Source organism: Eleutherodactylus coqui, unplaced genomic scaffold (assembly GCF_035609145.1).
Source record: "Eleutherodactylus coqui strain aEleCoq1 unplaced genomic scaffold, aEleCoq1.hap1 HAP1_SCAFFOLD_128, whole genome shotgun sequence".
In the NCBI taxonomy this organism is placed as follows: domain Eukaryota; kingdom Metazoa; phylum Chordata; class Amphibia; order Anura; family Eleutherodactylidae; genus Eleutherodactylus; species Eleutherodactylus coqui.
The window spans coordinates 285,938-311,726 of record NW_027101878.1 but is presented as its reverse complement, the minus strand read 5'-3'; the positions used below and the strand labels follow the sequence as shown (position 1 = coordinate 311,726).

Sequence of the window (25,789 nt, the reverse complement as noted above, 5' to 3'; positions counted from 1 at the left end):
GCTGACAGCCGCTACTCACCGCTTTCCCGCGCCGGCACCCGAACATTTCATCTCGAGCGGGTAGGTACTTGATAAAGGCAATGCTCGCTCGAGCATTTGCCTTTACCGAGTATACTCGCTCATCTCTACATAGAAGCATGAAATTTGCCATAAGCATTGAACATGTCATAAATAGGAAAAGTTAATGGGTGTCGTGGATTTCCTTTGCGTCCACCGACTTGATTATTTAGGAATGTTCACACCCTTCCAGATTAAATGATTAAAGGTTGGGGGGACAGTGCGCACCGTCCGAAGTAATCAGTCTGACACAAGTTCAGATTAAGAAAACTTCCTGTTTATTTCTGGGCGTTTAGCCTCTTTTATAAAGTTTAACATATCTGCCCTTTTGGGGCAGGCCAAAGGTTACATAGATACAGCGTATTGTTTGATTATTGGATAAGCGTCTTCCTTCATCCGGTCATCTGGTATTGCCCGTCACGTGGTAGCACTCTGGAGAGTAGAATGGGCTGTCTACAGCGGTACTCGGATAAAGCCAATTACTCGGACGAGTAGGGCTTATCCGAGTACGCTCGCTCATCTCTAATCATTCTCAAAACACAAAAATGTCCTAACAAATTCCACAAAGTCCAGGATCGGCAGTGATTCTCCCCTCACTACTTATACACATAATGGGTACCAGCTCTCCCTCATCCCCATCAGTTCTGAGGAAACATCATCAAAAGGAAGAAGAAAGAGCGTCCCAAATACAAACATGTAAGTTACACAAGTAAACTTTTATGAACAGTTAGAAACAAGTTTATAGACGCAGTTATATGTATCAGAGTGAAATACTCTATGTACACGGCTGATATAAAGGTGGGTTATCTGGATTATATTTGTTTCTGGATAACAGATGTTTATTGGTAATTACATAATGTCTTACTCATCACTTAGTGCCCTAAATTGCTTCCTTTTTCTTGTGTATGACATGTCAATTTACTTTTTACCTGTGTGAATTTTCTGATGCCGAATTAGCTTTGCTTTCTGTGTAAAACATTTCCCACAGTCTGAACAAGAAAGTGGCTTCTCTCCTGTGTGAATTCTCTGATGATCAACAAGGGCTGGTTTCTGTGTGAATTCTCTGATGTGTAAAAAGGTGTACTTTCTGTGCAAAACATTTCCCACATTCTGAACAGGAAAAAGGTTTCTCTCCTGTGTGAATTCTCTGATGATCAACAACGTTTGATTTCAGTGCAAAACATTTCCCACATTCTGAACAAGAAAACGGCTTCTCTCCTGTGTGACTTCTCTGATGATCAACAAGGTTTGATTTCACTGCAAAACATTTCCCACATTCTGAACAAGAAAACGGCTTCTCTCCTGTGTGACTTCTCTGATGTGTAACAAGGCCTGATTTCGATGTAAAACATTTTCCACATTCTGAACAAGAAAACGGCTTCTCTCCTGTGTGACTTCTCTGATGTGTAAGTAGATGTGATTTAACTCGGAAACGTTCTGCACATTTTTTACATGAATACGGCTTCTTCCCTGTGTGGGTTTCTTGATGTTCTCCCTTTCTGTGACCTTTATCAGTGTGTGATGGATCAGAAGATGGGACCTGTATAAGAGGATCAGATGATGTATTTTGGCTGTGATGGGTTGAGGGGATATCTGGGATAATGGCAGGTTCTTCATATGTATCTTGTGTGATACCACAATCCTCTGCTTTAGTATCTGCAGATATCAGATCTCCCTCTGAGCTCCCGGTACCGTCATCTGCAGAGAGTAAAGCTGATTATTCTTTAATACTACAAACCTTATAAATGATGCTGATCTTTTATAACATTTCTATACAAATAACAAGTCATGTAGCAAAATGTAATCATCATCTAAGGGTGCTTTTACACAGGCTGACAGCCGCTAGAGTAATCACTGAAAAGAGCCATTACGGATGACTGTCAGCCCATGTAAACATGGATCCTGACAGAGCGAGTGAGTGAGAATCGCTCACTCATCGAAGTCACTTGGTTTGCAGCTCACTTAAACACTAAGTGATTGTCGGTGCAGAAGAAAAACCAAAAACTGCAGAATCGGGACTTACAAGCAAATTCTGGTTTTCCCCTCGTCATCCTGACAGCATACACCTGGAGGTTGTCTGCTGGACACCTGTTGGGACAGGAAGCGGAAAAAACACAAAAGGTAACTCCCACCACCGGCTCACCAGTGTCTTCCTGTCCCTACAGGACAGTCCAAGCGGAGCCTCCAGGTGTATGCTGGAGGTGAACAAGAGAAGAAGACTCCCATGCAGCCTGTCCGCCCGTGGGGGGACGACTCTCTGTTCGGGATGGCAGGGCTTGCGCGGGTGAGACCCTACGAGGGGACCCTCACCCGCAGGATCTACGCAGCACTATTTCCCCTCGTGGAAATCCTCCCCCAATACACTGCCCAGAGGGGTAGTCGTACTGGCAGAAGCAGCCCCGGTACCTGAGGGCTCGGAACGCCGGCGTCTCCAGCGGGGATCCAGCACATCAGACAGAGGTATGCCAGCGTTGATAGGGGCGCTCGGGCCGGTCGGCGTGAGAGCGGCAGCGACTCCATGTGTGTCTCCAGGTCGGCAGCGCTCGGGTGCGGGTCCGGTCGGTGTGCACGTGGCAGCGGCTCCATGTGTGCCTCCTGGTCGGCGGCGTCCCTGTGTATGCGGCGTATCCCCCGGGTCCGGCGGCGTGACGTCAGCGCGGCCGCGTCACGTGGGGGGGCCTCTCTTAAAGGGGGCGTGTCGGCGCCAAATTCGAAAATTTAAAGGCTGGATTCCCTTGCATGTCTCCTGTCTGCACCTTATTGAAGATGTCAGCCAGAGAGGACGCTGAGAGCAGCCTGCTGGTGAGTAGACCTCCTGTGGGTCTTGTACCGGGGGGAGGAAGGGGAAAACAAGTATCATAGTGCTGGAAGTTCCTTTTGCTGTCTCCGTCTCTTAGGACAAAGATGCGCAAAAGGTTAGAGAGGCCAAACAGCGAGTTCGAAAATGTCCAGTTTGCTTGCGGCGGCTAGAAGAAGGCCACACCAAGCCACTATGTGCGGACTGTACGGAGAAAGTAGTCCGTGAAGAGGGCTCCTCTGGCATGTCGGACATCCGATCCATGATCCGCGAGGAGATTGAAGCCTCTCTCTCATCTTTTTCTCTTCCGCCCCCCACGAAAAGGGTGAGGCGGTCATGAATGGAAGAGTCAGACTCTGAGGAAGGACTCCTAGAAGATTCTCCCTCAGAATCCATGCCGCCTATGGAGGATGCAAGAAAGTACTTCTTTTCATCGGCGGACCTGGGTCAGCTGTTAACCGCGGTCTGACGCACCATGCAGGTGGAGGAAGAGGTGCCGCAGCAGCCATCCTTTCAGTATAGCCTGTTCAGGGGGCTCCTACCGCAGCCCAAACCGTCGTTCCCAGTTAACGATATCTTAAAACAGCTGATCCTGACAGAGTGGAAGCAGGCAGACCAAAAATTCTTCCTGTCCAAAGAATGTAAGGATCGGATGGTCTTCATACCAGAAGATATCGAGTTGCTGGAAACCGTCCCTAAGGTGGATCTGGCGGTTGCCAGGGTCTCAAAGAAAGCCGCCCTCCCCTTTGAGGACATTTCCCAACTGCGGGATCCACTAGATACCAGAGTGGATTCTGCGATGAAAAAGGCCTGGGAGGCTGCGGCCCTGACCGTTAAAGCCAACATCACGGCCACATCTGTGGTGAGATCTATGACAGTCTGGTTGGACCAACTTCAGACGCTGATTTGTCAGAGGGGCTCTAGGGAAGACATCTCCAACTGCCTTCCCCTCCTCCAACAGGCAACCAGCTTTCTGGCAGACGCCTCTATGGAGTCGGTGAGGTTCGGGGCCCGTTCAGCAGCCCTCTCGAACACAGCCAGGAGGGCCGTCTGGGTTAAGGTCTGGACAGGGGATAACGCTTCGAAGAACAGGCTCTGTTCCCTGCCCTTCCAAGGACACAGAATCTTTGGGCCTTCCTTGGATACACTCCTAGAGAAGGCATCGGATAAGAGTCAGGGACTACCATCGGACAAAACCTTCAAGCGGCCTTCCTCCTCCTACCCTCCTCCCTTTGTTCCCTCCAGAACATACAAGGGGAAAGGGAAAACCGGACGTTGGTCCTATCCCAAAGGTGGAAAGGGTGAGAATCCACCCTCCAGGACCCTACAAGTAGGGGGTAGGCTGAGGGGGTTCGCCCTTAAATGGAGTGAGGTGACCTCCAATTCCTGGGCCTTACGCCTAGTCTCGGAAGGCTATAAAATTGAATTCTCCTCCCCTTTCTCCCCGGAGGTTCGTGGTCACCCCCTGCCAGTCACCCTCGTCTGCTCAGGCCCTCCAGTTGGGGGTGCAGGAGCTGTTGTCCCTAGGGGCCATCACCCGGATTCCCACAGAAGAACGGTTCAAGGGGTGTTACTCCCCCTTGTTTCTCGTTAAAAAACCTATAGAACCATAATTAATCTGAGATTCCTGAATAAATCTATCTCATATCAAAGATTTAAAATGGAGTCGCTGCGGTCAGCAATCTCCTTAATCGCACCAGATAGCGTCATGGCCACCGTGGACTTAAAGGACGCCTACTACCATGTCCCTATACACATAGATTCCCAGCAGTTTCTGCGATTTGCCCTGGTGATAGAGGGGTCAGTCTCTCACTTCCAGTTCACGTGCCTGCCGTTCGGGATTTCCTCCGCACCCCGGGTGTTCTCCAAACTGGTGTGTAGAGATGGTGGTGGCGCTAAGGACTAACAAGGTGTTGATTGTCCCATACCTCGACGATTTCCTGATCATAGCAGGATCAGCTTCAGAACTCCGGTTCCAGGTCAACCTCACACTCCATCTGTTCGAGTCGCTAGGCTGGATCATCAACTCTGTTAAATCCAGTCTTCTGCCCGAACAAAAGAAAAGATTCCTAGGAGTTATCCTGGACTCACACCGCCAGTGTTCATTCCTTCCCCTAGAAAGGCAAAAAGCGATCCAGGACGAGTGTCGGGCACTTTCTCTAGCCACCAAAGTCTCCCTTAGGAGAGGCATGAGGGTCATCGGCCTCATGACATCTTGCATCGGGGTAGTCCCTTGGGCCCAATTGCATTGTAGAACTCTCCAAGACTTTATCCTGAGCAACTGGGATAAATCACCCGCTTCCCTGGATCAGACAGTCGTCCTTACTAGAGATGAGCGAACGTACTCGTCCAAGCTTGATATTCGTGCGAATATTAGGGTGTTCGGGATGCTCGTTACTCGTAACGAGTACCACGCGATGTTCTGGTTACTTTCAGTTTCCTCTCTGAGACGTTAGCGCGCTTTTCTGGCCAATTGAAAGACAGGGAAGGCATTACAACTTCCCCCTGTGACGTTCAAGCCCTATACCACCCCCCTGCTGTGAGTGGCTGGGGCGATCAGATGTCACCCGAGTATAAAAATCGGCCCCTCCCGCGGCTCGCCACACATGCCTTGTGACTTAGCTGAGGGAAAGTGCTGCTGCTGGTGCTGCTGTAGGGAGAGCGTTAGGAGTGAGTGTAGGCTTCAAGAACCCCAACGGCCCTTCTTAGGGCCACATCTACTAGTGTGCAGTACTGTGTTAGCACAGTATTTTTATTTTTTTTTGTCCAAAATTGGATCTGCAGAGCATTGCGCCCAGCAATAGGGACAGAAGTGGTGGTTAGGCAAGGGAGAGTGTTAGGAGTTAGTGTAGGCTTCAAGAACCCCAACGGTCCTTTCTAGGGCCACTTCTATCCGTGTGCAGTACTGTCCAGGCTGCTGTTAGCAGTGTTGCATATATTTTTTTCTTCTCAAAACCGGCTGTGCAGAGCATTGCACCCGGCATTAATACTACAGGGATAGAATTGTGTAGGCAGGGCCAGAAGACATACATTATTCATTGAATACACGCAGTGGGGTCTTCCCTTTGCTAAAAAGGAAAAGAAATTATATTTGGCCTGCCTGTGTCAGTCCTAAGGTCTGTGTGTACGTGTGTGCTGCGTGTACAACGTACAAAAATCAGACGCAACCAGCTACGCTTTACTGCAGCCTAGCGCCATTGTCTTTCCTGACTGGCAAATACCTGCTCTGCTAGAGTTAATAACTCTGCTACACTATACTTGTGTGACACTTTTTGAGGGCCACACCACAGATATTAAACTTCTTGTTTTTCATTGAATACACGCAGTGGGGTCTTCCCTTTGCAAAAAAGCGAAAACATTATATTTGGCCTGCAGGCTTGCGCCAATTTATTTCCTGCCTGGGAAATCAAATCACTGGTAATACAGCATGCTGAGGGGTAGGGGTAAGCCTAGAGGACGTGGACGTGGACGTGGCCGAGGACGCGTAGGCCCAAGTGAGGGTGTGGGCACAGGCCGAGCTCCTGATCCAGGTGTGTCGCAGCCGACTGCTGCGCGATTAGGAGAGAGGCACGTTTCTGGCGTCCCCACATTCATCGCCCAATTAATGGGTCCACGCGGGAGACCTTTATTAGAAAATGAGCAGTGTGAGCAGGTCCTGTCCTGGATGGCAGAAAGTGCTTCGAGCAACCTATCGTCCAGCCACAGTTCTGCGCCGTCCACTGCTGCAAATCCGAATCCTCTGTCTGCTGCTCCTCCTTCCTCCCAGCCTCCTCACTCCACTACAATGACACATGCTCAGGAGCGGGAACACTCCCAGGAACTGTTCTCGGGCCCCTGCTCAGATTGGGCAGCTGTGGTTCCTCTCCCACCAGAGGAGTTTATCGTCACTGATGCCCAACCATTCGAAAGTTCCCGGGGTCCGGGGGAAGAGGCTGGGGACTTCCGCCAACTGTCTCAAGAACTTTCTGTGGGTGAGGAGGACGATGACGATGAGACACAGTTGTCTTGCAGTGAGGTAGTAGTGAGGGCAGTAAGTCCAAGGGAGCAGCGCACAGAGGATTCGGAGGAAGAGCAGCAGGACGATGAGGTGACTGACCCCACCTGGTGTGTAACGCCTACTCAGGACAGGTCTTCAGAGGGGGAGGCAAGGGCATCAGCAGGGCAGGTTGCAAGAGGCAGTGCGGTGGCCAGGGGTAGAGGCAGGGCCAGACCGAATAATCCACCAAGTGTTTCCCAAAGCACACCCTCGCGCCATGCCACCCTGCAGAGGCCGAGGTGCTCTAAGGTCTGGCAGTTTTTCACAGAGACGCCTGACGACCGACGAACAGTGGTGTGCAACCTTTGTCGCGCCAAGATCAACCGGGGAGCCACCACCAACAGCCTCACCACCACCGGCATGCGCAGACATATGATGGCCAAGCACCCCACAAGGTGGGACGAAGGCCGTTCACCGCCTCCGGTTTGCACCGCTGCCTCTCCCCCTGTGCCCCAACCTGCCACTGAGATCCAACCTCCCTCTCAGGACACAGGCACAACCGTCTCATGGCCTGCACCCACACCCTCACCTCCGCTGTCCTCGGCCCCATCCACCAATGTCTCGCACCGCACAGTCCAGCCGTCGCTAGCGCAAGTGTTGGAGCGCAAGCGCAAGTACGCCACCACGCACCCGCACGCTCAATCGTTACCGTCCACATAGCCAAATTTATCAGCCTCGAGATGCTGCCGTATAGGGTTGTGGAAACGGAGTCCTTCAAAGCTATGATGGCGGCGGTGGCCCCGCGCTACTCAGTTCCCAGTCGCCACTACTTTTCCCGATGTGCCGTCCCAGCCCTGCACGACCACGTCTCCCGCAACATTGTACGCGCCCTCACCAATGCGGTTAGTGGCAAGGTCCACTTAACTACGGACACGTGGACAAGCACAGGCGGGCAGGGCCACTACATCTCCCTGACGGCACATTGGGTGAATTTAGTGGAGGCTGGGACAGAGTCAGAGCCTGGGACCGCTCACGTCCTACCCACCCCCAGAATTGCGGGCCCCAGCTCGGTGGTGGTATCTGCGGCGGTGTATGCTTCTTCCACTAAAGCACCCTCCTCCTCCTCCTCCTCCACCTCTGTCTCGCAATCTAGATGTGTCAGCAGCAGCAGGACGTCGCCAGCAGTCGGTGTCGCGCGGCGTGGCAGCACAGCGGTGGGCAAGCGTCAGCAGGCCGTGCTGAAACTACTCAGCATAGGAGATAGGAGGCACACGGCCCACGAACTGCTGCAGGGTCTGACAGAGCAGACCGACCGTTGGCTTGCGCCGCTGAGCCTCCAACCGGGCATGGTCGTGTGTGACAACGGCCGTAACCTGGTGGCGGCTCTGCAGCTCGGCAGCCTCACGCACGTGCCATGCCTGGCCCACGTCTTTAATTTGGTGGTTCAGCGCTTTCTGAAAAGCTACCCACGCTTGTCAGACCTGCTCGTAAAGGTGCGTCGGCTCTGCGCACATTTCCGCAAGTCCCACACGGACGCTGCCACCCTGCGCACCCTGCAACATCGCTTTAATCTGCCAGTGCACCGACTGCTGTGCGACGTGCCCACACGGTGGAACTCTACGCTCCACATGTTGGCTAGGCTCTATGAGCAGCGTAGAGCTATAGTGGAATACCAACTCCAACATGGGCGGCGCAGTGGGAGTCAGCCTCCTCAATTCTTTTCAGAAGAGTGGGCCTGGTTGGCAGACATCTGCCAGGTCCTTCGAAACTTTGATCAGTCTACCCAGGTGGTGAGCGGCGATGCTGCAATCATTAGTGTCACCATTCCTCTGCTATGCATCTTGAGAAGTTCCCTGCAAACCATAAAGGCAGCCGCTTTGCGCTCGGAAACAGAGCCGGGGGAAGACAGTATGTCGCTGGATAGTCAGAGCACCCTCCTGTCTATATCTCAGCGCGTTCAGGAGGAGGAGGAGGAGGAGGAAGAGACAGCTTGGCCCACTGCTGACGGTACCCATGCTGGTTGCCTGTCATCATTTCAGCGTGTATGGCCTGAGGAGGAGGAGGAGGAGGAGGAGGATCCTGAAAGTGATCTTCCTAGTGCGGACAGCCATGTGTTGCGTACAGGTACCCTGGCACACATGGCTGACTTCATGCTAGGATGCCTTTCTCGTGACCCTCGCATTCAACGCATTCTGGCCACTACGGATTACTGGGTGTACACACTGGGTGTGCTCGACCCACGCTATAAGGAGAACCTTCCCAGTCTCATACCCGAAGAGGAAAGGGGTTCGAGAGTGATGCTATACCACAGGACCCTGGCGGACAAGCTGATGGTAAAATTCCCATCCGACAGTGCTAGTGGCAGAAGGCGCAGTACCGAGGGCCAGGTAGCAGGGGAGGTGCGGAGATCGAGCAGCATGTACAGCCCAGACAGTGCAACAGTCTTTAAGGGCCTGGCCAGCTTTATGGCTCCCCAGCAAGACTGTGTCACCGCTCCCCAGTCAAGGCTGAGTCGGCGGGAGCACTGTAAAAGGATGGTGAGGGAGTACGTAGCCGATCGCACGACCGTCCTCCGTGACGCCTCTGCCCCCTACAACTACTGGGTGTCGAAGCTGGACACGTGGCCTGAACTAGCGCTGTATGCCCTGGAGGTGCTTGCTTGTCCTGCGGCTAGCGTCTTGTCGGAGAGGGTGTTTAGTGCGGCTGGGGGAATCATCACAGATAAGCGTACCCGCCTGTCAACCGACAGTGCCGACAGGCTAACACTCATCAAGATGAACAAAGCCTGGATTTCCCCAGACTTCTCTTCTCCACCAGCGGACAGCAGCGATACGTAAGCAATACGTAGGCTGCACCCGCGGATGGAAGCTACGTTCTCTCTCACCATCCAAAACGGGGACATTTCTGCTTCATCAATCTGTGTCTAATATTCCTCCTCCTCCTCCTCCTCCTGCTCCTCCTCCTGAAACCTCAGGTAATCACTCTGAACGGGCAATTTTTCTTAGGGCCACAAGGCTCACTCATCTAATTTTTCGAAACAATTTTTATACGTTTCAATGCTCTTAAAAGCGTTGAAACTTTAACTTGAACCAATTTTTCGTTAAACTGGGCTGCCTCCAGGCCTAGTTACCACTTAAGCCACATTAACCAAAGCGATTAATGGGTTTCACCTGCCATCTTGGTTGCGTATGGCCAATTTTTACTGAGGTACATTAGTACTGTTGGTACACCAATTTTTTGGGGCCCTCACCTACAGTGTAATCATAGCAATTTGTATGTTCTTCACCTGCACTCATGGTACAGACGTGTGTGTGGGGTTGGCCTACACTTTAGCTACATAAATGTAACTTGGGCCTTGGCTATACTGCAGCTACTGAAATGGAACGAAGACTGCGCTCCCACTATACTGCTGCTTCGGAATTGTTACTGGGGCCTGTCTTGAGTGCTACTATTGCTGACATGGAACGAAGACTGCGCTCCCGCTATAATGCTGCTAGTGATATGTTAGTGGGGCCTGTCTTGAGTGCTACTATTGCTGACATGGAACGAAGACTGCGCTCCCGCTATAATGCTGCTAGTGATATGTTAGTGGAGCCTGTCCTAATGCTACGGCTGAAATGTTACGAATTCTGGGCTCTGCCTATACCGCTGCTAATGGTATGTCTCTGGGGTGTGGAAACAGAGGCTTCCCAAAGACATGATGGCGGCGAGGCCATTTCCCACCAACGCGGTTACTGTAAAGGTGCATATAACCACGGACACGTGTAGAGGACACGTAGTGCCTCAAAAACATCCCCCTCCTCCTCCAACAGGGAAAACAAACATTCTTGGCAAATGCCTTTGCATTGGTTCGTCTGGTGGCAGTCCAAGAATTTCACCTTTACCGACACTACAAGAGAGACCCCCCACCATCCCCCCACCACGGCCCACTTAATCCTGGCCACATTCCGAAAACCAACAAAATAAAACCGCGCTACCAGGTCCGCAGTCACCACCACATTACCACCAACGCGGTTACTGTTAAGGTACATATTACCAGTCTGACTGGGGCATGCAGAGACACCTTGACAGAATGAATAGTGTGTGGCACATAGGTTCCCCATTGCTATGCCCACGTGTGCAGCTCCTGATGGCGGTGGCACAGGATTCTATTTCTCATTGCTTCTGTACAGCATTGTGGGCTATCGCCCCGCCACTTTTAAAGAGGGTCGCTGCCTAGCCGTGCCAACCTCTGCAGTGTGTGCCTGCGGTTCCTCCTCATGGCAGACGCACTTCTAAATAGACATGAGGGTGGTGAGGCATTAGGGCAGCTGAAGGCTGCGCAGGGACACTTTGGTGTGCGCTGTGGGGGGAGGGGGGGCGGTTGGGCAGCATGTAAGCCAGGAGAAGTGGCAGTGGAGTGTCATGCAGGCAGTGATTGTGCTTTGTTGGAGGTAGTGTGGTGCTTAGCTAAGGTATGCCATGCTAATGAGGGCTTTTCAGAAGTAAAAGTTTTTGGGAGGGGGGGGGGCCCACTCTTGCCGCTATTGTGGCTTAATAGTGGGACCTGTGAACTTGAGATGCAGCCCAACATGTAGCCCCTCGCCTGCCCTATCCGTTGCTGTGTCGTTCCGATCACTTTCTTGAATTGCCCAGATTTTCACACAAGGAAACCTTAGCGAGCATCGGCGAAATACAAAAATGCTCGGGTCGCCCATTGACTTCAATGGGGTTCGTTACTCGAAACGAACCCTCGAGCATCGCGAAAAGTTCGTCCCGAATAACGAGCACCCGAGCATTTTGGTGCTCGCTCATCTCTAGTCCTTACCCATAAAATAAGGTCCTCCTTGGAGTGGTGGATGTCTGTTTCCAACCTTGCCAGAGCCACGGTTTGCTACCCCTCATCCCCAGTATCCATCTTTACTGACGTGAGTGCAACTGGCTGGGGGGCCCACTTAGGCCGTCATTACGTCCAAGGGGGCTGGAACCAGGAGGAAGCTACTCAGTCCTCCAACTACAAAGAACTTTGCGCTGTCTGGAAGGCCATTCGGGGCTTCGAGACAGAGATCAGGGGTAGACACATTAAGATCTTCTCGGATAATATAACAACTCTGTCCCTCATTCGCCACCAGGGATCTACGCGGAACTCCCGACTCCAAGACCTGGCGGCGAAAGTTCTCGGGTGGATAGAGCAGCGGACACCTTCCGTCGCAGCGTTCCACGTAAGGGGCCCAGAGAACTCCATGGCAGACCATCTCAGCCGCAGGAAGATAGATCCGGGGGAGTGGACTCTACATCCACACGCTTTCCAGCTTATTATAGAAAGATGGGGGACACCAAAGGTGGACTTGTTCGCCTCTCGGGAGAACACCAAGTGTCCCCGGTATTTCTCCAGGGGAGTAGACGGGGGCTTCCTGGGAATAGACGCACTGTCCCAGGCTTGGGATTGGGACCTTGCATACGCCTTCCCACCTATCCCCCTGATCCCTCTGGTCCTAAGGAAAATTCAGGGGTCCCCGGGCTCCGTTATCCTGGTGGCCCCATTCTGGCCCAAGAGACCCTGGTTCCCGCTCCTGGCCGCTCTCTCGACACGGGATCCACTACATCTGACGCAGAGAGACGACCTCCTTCAGCAGGGACCCCTGATATGCCCGAAGGTCCGACAGTTCAGACTGGCGGCCTGGAAGCTGAGCGGGTAAAATACCTGAGCCAGGGCTTATCAGGGAGGGTGACCAATACTTTATGTGAGAGCCTCAAGAAATCCACCAGAAATATATATACTAGGGTGTGGGACACCTTCTCTAGGTGGTTGGGGCGTAGTATTCATGACCTCCAACAGCCGGACATTAACAAGATATTGGAGTTCCTACAGGATGGATTAGATATGGGGCTAAGACCTAGTACCTTTAAGGTCCAGGTGGCCGCCCTTGGGGCCTTCTTTGACTCCCCTTTAGGGGACCATAGGCTAATTAAAAAATATCTTAAAGGGGCAGTCAGACTTCACCCCTTTGTAAGGGACCCAGATATAGAACTTAAAATAAATAACTTTATTAATTATGAGTTAAAAACTTCGGGGCAAACAAAAAAAGACAATCACACATAACACGTAGTGACAGGACAAAAAAGAAAGGAGAAAAGAGAGACCAATGTGGATAAGGGATTCAAATAGGGAAGGGGAGGATACGGGATGTCAATGGAGTTACACCCGACCGTGTAAATGATCCCTATAGGTCTCTTATATATGCAAAGCTCTCAATGAGTATAGGAGAAATTTTCCCACATTTGCATAAGTCCTTTCTGTTTTCTCAAAGTGCTGTTAAATCTTCGTGATCAACACCTAATGTTTTAATGTGTATTAGGTAGGTGTACAAATGCAAATAGATGTTGTCACATGAGTTGGTACATATGTGTCCTCCTTGGGACCATTCTTATTTGATCAGAGCTTTTTTTGCTCGATTGATCAGAACTTTCATATTCTGGTCAAAACCTTTGTGCTCGACGCGTTTCCCTATCGGAATTTGCCGATAGTTCATCAGGAGCAGGGTCCAGATATTACCCAAGATATATGGATGGTGTGAGGCAAAATATGCCTGTCACTATTCAATGTGTCTTTGAGGGATATCCTCCTTTAATACAAAGGGCCCACTATGCCTTGTCTGCAGTTATTTGCAGACCAGAGACCCCTATCGGTGCTTCAAATAGTATAGATGAGAGATATAAAGGTTGTTTTAATAGATTGATTCGCATCCATATGTTAAGATGCAGGGTCTATATTGCTCGTAGATAACGATTTTTTGCGGCTCTCATTAGATCCCACCGTCTTTTGATGAACGGTGTAGTTCTTAAAAGCCTTCCTGTACTCTAGATCATCAACGTTACATAGAAATTTGGAATATGCCCATATTCCGTTTAAACAACTTCCAAGTCCAAATTTTTAGTTATGGAGATCGAGATATCATGGTCTTCCCATCAGGACTATATATAATGTGGAAGTTTCTCTCTCTGAATCAATGCCCTAATTGAATCAAAAGTGGCTAGTAGTGGATGCCCCAGTGGCAAGTAGTTTTTTTGAGCCTCCCACAGGACGTTCAGGAGAAATAGCTCATAGCTTAGAAGTGCTGGCTACAGATAGCTCATAGTAAAGTCGCATACCGGGTCACTACCCCATGCAAGACAAAAAGAGGCTAATAGTAACTGCCACAATGGCAAAATTGCATCTTAATCTAATTCAGACAAGAGCTGGAAGATTCAGAGTAAAGTAGCATAAATAGATCTTATAAGAGTAGAGTATCTAAGAGCAAGGCATTAGTGGTCAAGCATAGCGTCTGCAGCTCTGGTGGTGAGCAGCAGACATCTGAATACTATGTGTCAGAGTCCAGGTTTTAAAGCTCCTCTAGCTCCTCCCATTCAGTGTGTCATTACGGATATGGCCAATTAGGAGGCTTCGGGGGAGGTGCTAGAACCAATGCACTACCTCCAGAGTTATCCATGCATTATATTTGTTACAGATAGGTCTCATTTATGTCCGGGATGACCGCATGCCATGCTGGTCTAAACCGCAATCTCCCCTTGTTGTTTGATCCACTTTAAACCCCATCGATGTGGGATTTGTCCAGGAGGTTTACTTTACTTCCGCGTTCCATGTTGGAACGCAAACGGGACGTCACAGGCGCAAGCGTACGACGTGACGTATGACGTCATCACGTCGCGTCCCGCTGCTCATTATTGCGGCTGTCATGCATTCAAATGACGGTGTCCTCGTATCTAAATCATTTAGGAGGCGGGGTTCTGCCCTGCCAGGACGTATCCTGGCCGCGTCACCGAGGAGGGGACGAGGGGGGGGAGGCGTTTACAGGGGGCGTGTCAGGATCTTCCCTGTATTTCGATTTAGTTTTAGGGATATACACATCAACCTTTGCGTTCTATGATGTGCCAATTCCCTAATTGTTGCAGAGGGATCCATCGATGTTGCATCCGGACGCCGAGGGGTATCATGGCAGGTCAAAGAAGAAATTTGTAAATTGCGGAGTTTGTTCCAATTTATAAGCATGGATACATATGTCCAATTGGGACATATCAATGCATATTGTCTGTATTTCGTGTTTGGTCCCATATCCTAAGCCAAGTTTTCTAAGAATATACTGACATAGATCTTTGATTGGGACATATTTATGCATAATATCTATATTGAATATTTAGTCCCATATGATAAGGAACTATTTTTCTCGAGGTATGCTAACACATATATAGTCATATGGGGTCCTTAATGTTAGCCCAATACTTGATAGAGAAATATCAAAATAAAGGTTCAATGAAACGCAGGCGTGGTTCTGTTGTAATTTATAGATAGGCTTTATGCATTATTTTAATGTACGTTGCCATATTGGTGGGGAGTAATCTTTCTTTCTGTTGTTTATATCCGGAGGTGGTACCTGTAGACGGGAGATACTGAAGGTAGTATGACAATTATTTTGGAGACACTCAGCCCCGCTTCGTTGTTTGTTGTTACAGGAAGCAATTGAGGCCTGACCCTTTTTTTCAACCGAAAGTTCTCACAGACTTTCATAGGGAACAGCAAATAGTACTTCCCTCCTTCTGCCAGGAATCCCGTAACACCACGGAACAGAGGTTCCATAATCTAGATGTTAGACGAGCAGTCCTGAAGTATTTGGAGGTCACACATTCCTTCAGGAAGTCTAACAACCTCTTTATTCAATTTCAGGGTCCACGCAGAGGAGGGGCCGCTACTAAGGACTCCTTAGCGCGTTGGGTCAGGAGGGCCATAGAAGAGGCGTACAGATCCCAGGGGATCCCACTCCCGGGCGACGTTAGAGCCCATTCCACTAGGGCGGTCGCCTGTTCCTGGGCGGAGAGAGCCCAGACGACAACCGACCAGATCTGCAGAGCCGCCACACGGTCAAGCATGCATACCTTCACTAAACACTATCGCCTGGACCTGGGGGCCAGCCGTGATATGGCCTTTGGGCGGAAGGTGCTACAGGCGGTGGTCCCAGCCTAAAGCCCTTGGTTGTTGGCACTTCTCCAGGTGTATGCTGTCAGGATGACGAGGGGAAGACAGGAATTAGGTCCTACCTGTTAATTCCTTTTCTTGAAGTCATCCTGACAGCATAGGGGCTTTTCCCTCCCCTTGAGTTATTTTTACGTGAAGTAACGTATTGTACTATGATTTCTGTAATAAAAATAATTGGTTAAGCAAAGCCGGGTCACTGTAGTTATTTGGTACACACTGGTGAGCCGGTGGTGGGAGTTACCTTTTGTGTTTTTTCCGCTTCCTGTCCCAACAGGTGTCCAGCTGACAACCTCCAGGTGTATGATGTCAGGATGACTTCAAGAAAAGGAATTAACAGGAAGGACCTAATTCCTGTCTTCATCAATAACATGGCGGTCTCAGGGGTCTGAAAAAGGGTCATGAAAAGTACTGGACAGCAGAGTCCTGTACAACCTCTGGGTTCCTGTTCCCGGTAGATCTCCGAGCCCAAGCTACAGAAATAGTATTTTCCATACAGATGGAGTTCGGCCATTTCTGCACCAACATCAGTTTCTGTTTTTCCATTAAAAAAACTCATATAAAATCTCCCATGAAGCCGGATGTCAGGAACACACAGTGTACAGCAAACATAGAGCTGCTCATCTATAAGACAGCGTAGTACATACAATAATTCTATATCCTGTCATGTCAGACCAGGACTAGGCCGGGGGCCGGGGGCAGCTGACAACCAAGCTGGGTTGCCCCACACGTTTATGGCCACCTAGTTTGCCCCTGATCTCAAAGCTATGGCAGCTCCTGCCGCTACTAGTTCTGACAGTCTTACTCACGGTACTGCTGTGTCCCGCTCTCTCTCACAGGCTGAAAGAGTGACCTCCCTCCCGGCTCCAGTGTTCACTGTAGTTGAGTGACCGCGTCGGGGGGAAAGAAGTGAGGTCACATTGTGAGCCGGTGAGAGAGCACACAACACAATTGGGAATGATTGGGAAAAGTGGAGGATAATGGGGTCTGTTCAGGTACATTGATGAGCATGGGGGCTGTTTGGGGTACAGTGGAATATGATGTGAGCATTTTGGAGGATGATAGGGACTGTTTGCAGGACCTTGGAGGATGAGGGAGTAGTTTGGGGGACATCAAAGTATGATGCTGCCACTTGGAGATGGACATGAATTATATGGAATTAAATCTTTTGGTGTTTAAACTTTGCTCTTGGGCCCATAGGACTCTAGCTATACCAATGTTCAGAGTCTCAGAGGAAGTCGCATTAATAACTGAGGTAACATCAGGGGGCACTATTACATAAAGGGAGATCACAACGGTGGGGGGAGGGGTGGCACTATTACCTAGTGAAACTATAGTGGGCAGCTTGATGGGGAGAGTGGGCTGAAACAAGGTTTGGCTGCAAGAAGTCGTAAAGGCAGTCTGGGCCCAGAGATAAGAACATATAATATTATATTTATCCCAGTGGGGGAGGAGCATTCTTAGTTTTGCTCTAGGTCGCCATGGAATCTACATAACTATCTGCAGCCTGTGACCGAGGAGAATCTGTGACTCTTCTCTGCTGTATTTAGTGGTTACTACTCACCTGGGCGGTTACCTGTAGGCATCCCCTCTTTACATCGCTGATTGCCCCTCACATTTTTCTCTGTAGCATTAATATTGGTTAAATCTTCATCCTGATACAAAAGCTGTGAGACAAATGTTGTAAGAGTCAGCAGACGGTTGGAGAAGTCATGTGGAAGGTTTTACATGACCAGAAAAGGTCATTAATCATCATGATGACCAAAAATGACCTGACAGCAGTAGTTATCAGAGTCATGTCAGAGTGGGTGCAGATTTACTTAGATTACAACTGCTCGTTAAAGGGATTCTGTCACCGGGTTCATGACGTTTGATTTGAAGCTCATCTAACATAGTAAAATAGTATGCTGGGCTGAAAAAAGACAAGTGTCCATCCAGTTCAGCCCGTTTCCACCCACTCCTGCATGTTGATCCAGAGGAAGGCGGTAAAAAGAAAAAAAACCCTAATGGAGGCAGTAGCCAATTTGCTTATTTTTTGGGTAAAAATTTTTTTCTCAACTCCATAGTGTCAATCAGAACAATCACTGGATCAATATTTGAAAAAGTTCCTACCTGCCTCTAAGACGGATGATTGGAAGATACCCGGTTCACAACCCTTCCGGTTATTAAATGTCTATACCCTGTAATATGGTAGCACTCTAAAAAGACATCTAATTCCCTCAAACTCCTCAATAGATTTTGTCACTTCCTCAGGCAGAGAGTTCCAGGGTCTCACTGCTCTTACAGTTAAGAATCCCCTTCTGAGTTGGTGATAAAACCTTCTTTTCTTTAGACGTAGAGGATCCCCTCTTGTTACCGTCGCAGTCCTGGTGTCCCTGGTTCCCAATTCTGACATGACTGGGGTCCTTAGGCCAAGTGATAACATTTTTAATTAGATACGGAGGTTATCAATGCGAAGTTGTATGTCCTTATGGAATGAAGTAGGATTATCACCCTGGGTCATTCAGAGGTCCAAGGGAATTGTCGTATACTCTCACCCCAGGAAAATGTAGAAGCGACAGTTCTGCCCAATGAGTCTGGTAGGGGTTTCCTGCATATAAATAGTGTTCAAATCAAATGGGACACATACACAAGAGCTTGGAGGTATTCAAACCCTTTCCAATCACTGACTCCCCGGGACCAGGGGTGGAAATTATAAGCGGGTCTAGAGGACCATACATTGTGAGCGTAGTTAGACTAAACTATCCCTTTGAGAAAGCCTCTAATATCATTGATTGTCATCTGCTCGCCATTCTGGAGCCACGAGCCTTCACCCAGAATTTTTGTTTTGCGTGCATGGTTTAAGTGGTCTGCCCTGAGTGTAAAGGCAGGATTGTATGTGTGTGGAGTACCTACAGCTGGCTATAATGCATATGTTGGGGGTTGGCTGTGCTTTTGTGCAGGCTACTAATGTATTTGTATTATATTGGGAATGCATCACACAAGAAGGTAGACCCTCACTCTCACAACAGGCGAGGATCCCAAAGCTGGCATTTCTGGCATATCCTGTGCACACGTAGTGGCTGTAGCACTTCCAAAAACTGCACTGCCTTGTCCGCAACTATGAGTCAAATAAACTAAATTTAAGGACTCATAGAAGCTGAAGCGCTGAATCCAGCGATGCAAGTCCTATACTTACTCTGCTTGGTATTCCCCTGCTGTCCGCAGGTATGCCAAGGAGAGTAAGCATATGCTCACTATCACATGGTCAAGAAAATCACGAGACTTGTGCCGTGCGGAAGGAAAAAAAATCACTGCATGTTCTATCTTTTTGCTTTCCTCAGAGCACATTGCATATGGTTTTCAATGACACAGGAAACCACATCCCACGGCATGCGATGCAATGCTTCCCACTGAAAACAATGGGAAACATTTGCCGATCGCTACTTCCCAGAAGTGATGGGAGGCGTTCTTGCCATGAAAATGCCTTGCATCTGCAGGTAAAACGCATCATCTCTGTATCTTAGATTACTGATGGTTCTTCCATCTATTTTCACCCAATACCCTGATCATTTATGTCCAGCCACCTCAGGATCACTGCCGCATAGAGACAAGACAGAAAAGACAACAAAGATTTCCTGAACGCCCGCTGCAGGAGCCTTGAATTGGCCTTTAAGAAGGGTCAAACAAGGGAATTATTTGCCATTTTGAAAAAGATGAAGAAGCCTTTCTCTGCCTGCCAAGCAGCCATAAAGGACCACGATGGGAATGAAATCCGTGACCAGTAAGACATGAAGAAGAGATGGAAAGAATATACAGAAGGACTATAAGTCAGCGCCGCAGTGACCATGCAGAGGAACATGGGAGCCAAGAGGATCTGGAACCAGACCTGTTGGAAAGTGAAGTGGGCGATGAGGCAGCTACCAGACAGCAAAACATCTGGCATCAATAGAATCATTGCAGAGCTGCCCTAACCAGTCCAGAGAGCCGCACTAATAACACTATGGCGGACAATCTGGAACACCTGCATATGGCCAAAGGATTGGGAAAGATCAGTTTCATCTCACTGCCTAAGAAGGGTGATGTCAAGGTCTGTAGATACTATAGAACTATCTCTCTGATTCCCCATGCCAGCAAGGTACTTCACAAAATCATTTAGGGGCATTTAGACAATATCATTGACCAGTAAATTCTTGATATAAAAGCTGGATTCTGCAAGGGTAGAGGGACCCGTGACCACATCACAAACCTGAGGTGGATCATGGGAAAGGCAAGAGGCCATCAGAACAAACAGCAGTATCATTCACTAAACCGCACAGCTTTGCCAGTCTGAACAAATGGCCGATTTGTGGTAAACCCATGTCAGAATGGTATTTTGTCCCCCTTACAGCCACCCTGTGGCTGATACATGTGAGCTCATCCTTCAGAAGGTTCCTTATGGCATTCAGTTTGTGAGAAGAACTATGAAAAACTATAGATCCCAACACCCCCAAATACAGACCCTGTGCCAGACCCTAACCTAAATAGAGACCCAAGCCTAGATCCACCCTAAACACAGATACCAAGTCAGACCCTCTCGTAAAAAAAAGACCCCGGGTCAATGTCTTCTTGAATGAAACCCCCCTTAAATACGGAACGCAGTCCAGATCCCACCTAAATACACAGCAATCTAGACCCTCCTTAACCCTTTAGGGTATGTTCAAAAGGCAGAATTTGCAATAGAAGTTCCAATAGATGGCCTGCATTATTTTATTCCTTCATTAGCACAGGGAAAATCAGTTGATGTAACATCTACTTTCCAAGAGAAAACAGATGCAAAATAGTAATTGAATAGTTCAGCCTTCTCAACGTTATTTTAAACCAATTCTTTAAACCCAACACTTTTACTGAACCCCACCATACTTCTGGGTGATGTTATTTTGGCTGGCTGTCCATAGAAGGTCCAGTAGGAAACCCCTTGTCTGAGTGGGTTATGTTCTAACTACATAGCTGCAGGTCTAGAAACTGGACATACAGTAGATATTAGATGGCGACTCAATGATACCCTCAGGTACATCATACATATGTATATTTAACATGGCTAAACACACTGCATGTTATGCGGCTTTAATTCTGAACATCTCAGATTTACTGCGCTTTATGTTCCTCTCAAAAAGTCAGTTTTACAGTAAGCATAATTCTTGTGTGATGGACCCTACCAGACAAGCTCTTTAGAGGGGGATACGGAGACTCATATCACAGTTACAGCTGATGATTAGCAGTTCTTGTCAAACATTTATAGTGAAAGAGATGACCGTTCAGCCACCCGACTGTATACTCGTGGTCTATAGGTTATTTAGGTGAATGCAGAAGTTAATAATATCACCTCCCAGCAGGCAGAGATGGTACTAACTAATCATGTAATATTGATGCACCATAGGATTGATTGCTTAGAAGAGTGGAAGACAAAGCAGGGGCAGATCTTAACATCAGAACAGTGCCTGGTAAGCAGGCAGAAGACTGCACTGCATGGAAGTAACTGCAATGTATAGGAAATATTCAGAGACATTTAGAACACAGCAGAAAAGCAGAGGAGGGGTACAGGGATGGGAAACGTGGTTTTTGCCAGAGTGGTGCTTTAAGCCCTTAGTGACGAAGGCAAATTTTGGAAATCTGACATGCGTCACTTAAAGGGGTTGTCTCGCGCCAAAACGGGTTTTTTTTCCATAGGCCCCCGTTTGGCGCAGGACAAACCCAAGGCATGTGTTAAAAAAAATATATATATATTACTTACCCGAATCCCCGCTCTGCGACTTCTTCCTTCACCCACGATGCACCGCGGGTCTTCTCCCATGGTGCACCGTGGCCTCTGTGCGGTCCATTGCCGATTCCAGCCTCCTGATTGGCTGGAATCGGCACACGTGACGGGGCAGAGCTACGATAACGACGCAGGACCAGCTCTCCGGCACGAGCGGCCCCATTCACCAGGCAGAAGACCGCACAGCGCAAGCGCATCTAAAAACGCCAGAAGACAGCGAAATTAGAGGGATCCATGGCGACGGGGACGCTAGCAACAGAGCAGGTAAGTGAATAACTTCTGTATGGCTCATATTTAATGCACGATGTATATTACAAAGTGCATTAATATGGCCATACAGAAGTGTATAACCCCACTTGCTGCCGCGAGACAACCCCTTTAATATATCATAACTCCGTAAAGGTTTTGCATATCCCAGTGATTCTGATATTGTTTTTCGCCACATATTATACTTTAATTAGGTGGTAAAAATAGACCCACAGAATTTGTCTTTTTTTCACATTTTCAACTGTAATATCTCAAATATGTGCAAACATACTGTACAAATTTTTGCCAAGATATATATTTCCATCTCTTTACTTTATTCTGGATGCACGTTTGAAAAACTGTCATTTTTTTTAACCATTTAGGAGACGTACAAATTTAACATTAATTATCAACATTTTGGGGAACACTTTATTTTTCGGCACCAAGCCAAGATTGTAAAGGCTCATAGGTGTCAGAATTATAGATAACCCCACAAGTGACCCCATTTTAAAAATTACACCCCTTAGTGTATTCACTGAGGGGGGTCAGGAGTATTTTGACCCCACAGTTTCTTTTCAGGAATTAATGCAATTTAGAGTAGGAAAAATAAAATTTCACATTTTTGCAAATACGTAATTTTAAACGCAGGATTTTTTTCTATAGTGCACATGAAAATAAGGATTTACACCTCAAAATGCATACCCCCGTTTGTCCTGTGTTTAGAAACATACCCATTGTGGCCCTAATCTTCTGTCCGTATGCACAACGGGGCCAAAACCGAAATGAGCAGCCAGTGGCTTTCAGATCACACATTTTGCTTGAAGGCGTTTTAGGCCCCATTGCTCACTCGTAGACCCCTTGAGCGGCCAAAACGCGGAGGACCCCCACAAATGACCTCATTTTGGAAACTAGACCTCTTAGCGCATTAATTTAGGGGTGTACTGCGTATTTTGACCCAACAGTTTTTGAGTGAATCAAGGCAAAGCAGAAGGAAAAAATTACGATTTTTTTTTTAAATCAATTATGTGATTTTAAAAAACAGTCTTTTTTGGACAGCAAACATAAGCATGGAGGCTTTCACCCAAAAATAGATTCCCCCCATTTGTCCCGTGTTCAGAAACATACCCATTGTGGCCCTAATCTTCTGTCCGTATGCACAACGGGGCCCTAACCGAAAGCAGCAGTGGGTGGTTTTCAGAACAGACATTTTGGTTGAAGGTGTTTCAGGCCCCATTGCACACTGGTAGACGCCCTGAGCGGCCAAAACGATAGAGAACCCCCACAAATGACCCCATTTTAAAAACTAGACCCCTTATCACATTCATCTAGGGGTGTACTGCGTATTTTGACTCCACCGTTTTTAAATGAATCGAAGCAAAGCAGAAGGAAAAAATTACGATTTTTGTTTTTTTGGCAATTATGTCATTTTAAAAATAGTTTTTTTTGTACAGCATACATAGGAATGAAGACATTCACCCCAAAATGTATACCCCCATTTGTCCTGTGTTCAGAAACATACCCATTGTGGCCCTAATTTTCTGTCTGGATGCACAACGGGGCCCAAACTGAACGGAGCGTCAAACTTTATCTGTCTTAACTTTTATGTGATCACCATTATCCATTGGATAATAGCCATCACGTGACCGAAGACCACTCACTGCGGCCCCCCGTGACATCTCCAAGCTCTTGGCTACCTTTAGTAGCCAGGAGCAAGGAGATTTTAAATTTCCTCTTGCCCTCCCCAGCTTCTGCGCTTGCGTTTGCCATTTTGGCGACGGGCACATGCCCCAAAACTGGGGAAAGGTCCGCAGATAAGGATCCCGTCAGGGGACATCACCGGTGGCGTTATTTAAGTAATTTCACCTCCCCTCACGGATCCGATCCGTGACGGGAGGTGAAAATTGAGGTTTTTTTTACTTTTACGTGATCGCCGTTATCCATTGGATAACGGTTATCATGTGACTGGGAAAAGCCTACCATGGCACCCCATGAAATCTCCAGGCTCTTGGCTACATTTAGTAGCCAAGTGCGGGGAGATTTTAAATTACCCCGCCAATCTGTGGCTTTTGCGCCTGCGTCCGCCATTTTGGCGACGGACGTGTGCGCAGAAGCCGGGCAAGGTCCGCGGATAAATCTGGGGGATTTAGGTACCCAATTTCATCTCCCCTCATGGATATGATCCATGAGGGGAGATGAAACAAACTTTTCTTCTTTTTTTTTTACTTTTTAAACTTTTCTATTTACTTTTATATGATCGCTGCTATCCATTGGATAGGGGGGGGGGGGGGGGGGGGGGGAGTACCCTCAGCTCCCCTTACGGATCTGATCCGTTACGGGAGCTGAAATCTCAACTGCTTTTAACTTTTTGGTAACTTTACCGGTGATCGCGTGACCGGGGGTGGGGTCCTGCGGTCCTGGATGACAGCTCCATGCTGTCGGCTACCTCCGGTAACCGGCAGCATGAAGCTATCACGTCCTGAGCATGCCAAGCTTTCATTCCTAGAGGAGGCATGTTTTCACATCCTCTAGGAATTAAGCCCAGCAGGCAAGGCATAAAAAGGCAATGGGGCCGTCACTAAGGGGTTAAGGCCTCATGTCCACGGGGAAAATCAGATCTGCTACGGATTCTACATGTAGAATCCGTAGCGGGTCCCTCCTGCCCCGCGGACATGAGCGCTGAAAATAACAATAAATCAGAATAAACTCACCTCCCATCCGCTCCGTTTCTTCTCTTCGCTGCGGCGTCATCTTCTCTCGTCGCGGCCGGATCTTCATTCTTCGGCTCGGCGGATGTGCATGATGACGTCGGTGACGTGCCCCGCGCATGCGCCGGGCCGAAGCAAAATGATCCGGCCGCGACTGAGAGAAGATGGCGCCGCTGCGAAGAGAAGAACCGGAGCGGGTGAGTAAACTCTGATTTTTGTGTCCCGCGGATCCGGACGGCTTCCATAGAAGCCCGCGGGAGCCGTCCCCGCGGGAGACTATGGAGCATGGTCCAGATTTTTTCATGCTCCATTTTTTTTTAAATCACTTTTATTGACGATCCGCGGGTATTTATCTACCCCGCGGGTGGTCAATGCATCCCTATGGGGTGCGGAATCCGCGGGCAGGAGAAGAGTTAAATCCGCTGCGGATTTTAATTCTTATTTTCCCCGTGGACATGAGGCCTTAGGGAAAGACAGAAATATATTTTTAATTATTTAACTCTCAGCCATGTTTTTCAGCTTTAGAAATATACCCCTCCATGTATTACAGGGTTCAAAATCCAGTTGCATTGTTTTACTTGTGGCTTGTTGAGTGGTGAAACTTCCAAAAAATGATCACGTTTTAGGAGAAAACCGACCTTGATCATTCTTTCCCCAAGGCCTTCATTTAATGCATATGTGTCAAATTAAGGTCCCTGGATGGAATCCAGCCTGCTACCTCATTTACAGTCTTACAATTACAATCAGCCCTTTGAAGGCAACCATAACGCTGATGTGGCCCCTCGGTGAAACTGAGTTTGACACAACTGATCTAATGTCTCTGGTCAGCGGTAATCCTGCCATCTCCACCGGCCTCATCACACAAGTAGAAGACATCTAATAAGACTGAAGACAAGAGCTTCACAGCCCTTCTACAGATCAGAGGGACATCTCCACATACCTGATGGTCCTGTGGAAGAAGAGGACGGGGACATCTCTCTGGTGGGCTTCTCTTACTGGATGGAACTGGAGGAAACACAGACACTGAAGTAATTCTTTACATACAGATAATAAAGTCCCCGTGGATTTAGTCCTGTCTGTTACCATGGTGATGTATGCGGCCGGCGGGTCTCCATCATGGCGTCCTTGTACAGATCCTTGTGTCCTTGTAAATACTCCCACTCCTCCATGGAGAAATAGACAGCGACATCCTGACACCTTTATAGGGACCTGACAATACAATATA

General features: G+C 48.6%; 1 protein-coding gene across 2 annotated transcripts; it reads right to left on the bottom strand.

Moving 5' to 3' along the window:
* Nucleotides 1–333: 333 nt before the first annotated feature.
* LOC136593129 (gastrula zinc finger protein XlCGF17.1-like) lies at nt 334–25,754 on the bottom strand. 2 transcript variants are annotated; one of them, XM_066588641.1, is made up of 4 exons: nt 25,653–25,754; nt 25,505–25,573; nt 17,402–17,504; nt 334–1,755 (listed from the first exon to the last, which is right to left on the bottom strand). In XM_066588641.1, the coding sequence occupies exons 1-4, from the start codon at nt 25,731–25,733 to the stop codon at nt 1,091–1,093; spliced, it is 918 nt and encodes a 305-aa protein (XP_066444738.1). In that variant the 5' UTR covers nt 25,734–25,754; the 3' UTR covers nt 334–1,090. The 2 variants fall into 2 exon arrangements, with proteins under 2 accessions (XP_066444738.1, XP_066444739.1); XM_066588642.1 differs by lacking the exon at nt 17,402–17,504 and having other exon boundaries at nt 25,653–25,700.
* Nucleotides 25,755–25,789: the final 35 nt, after the last annotated feature.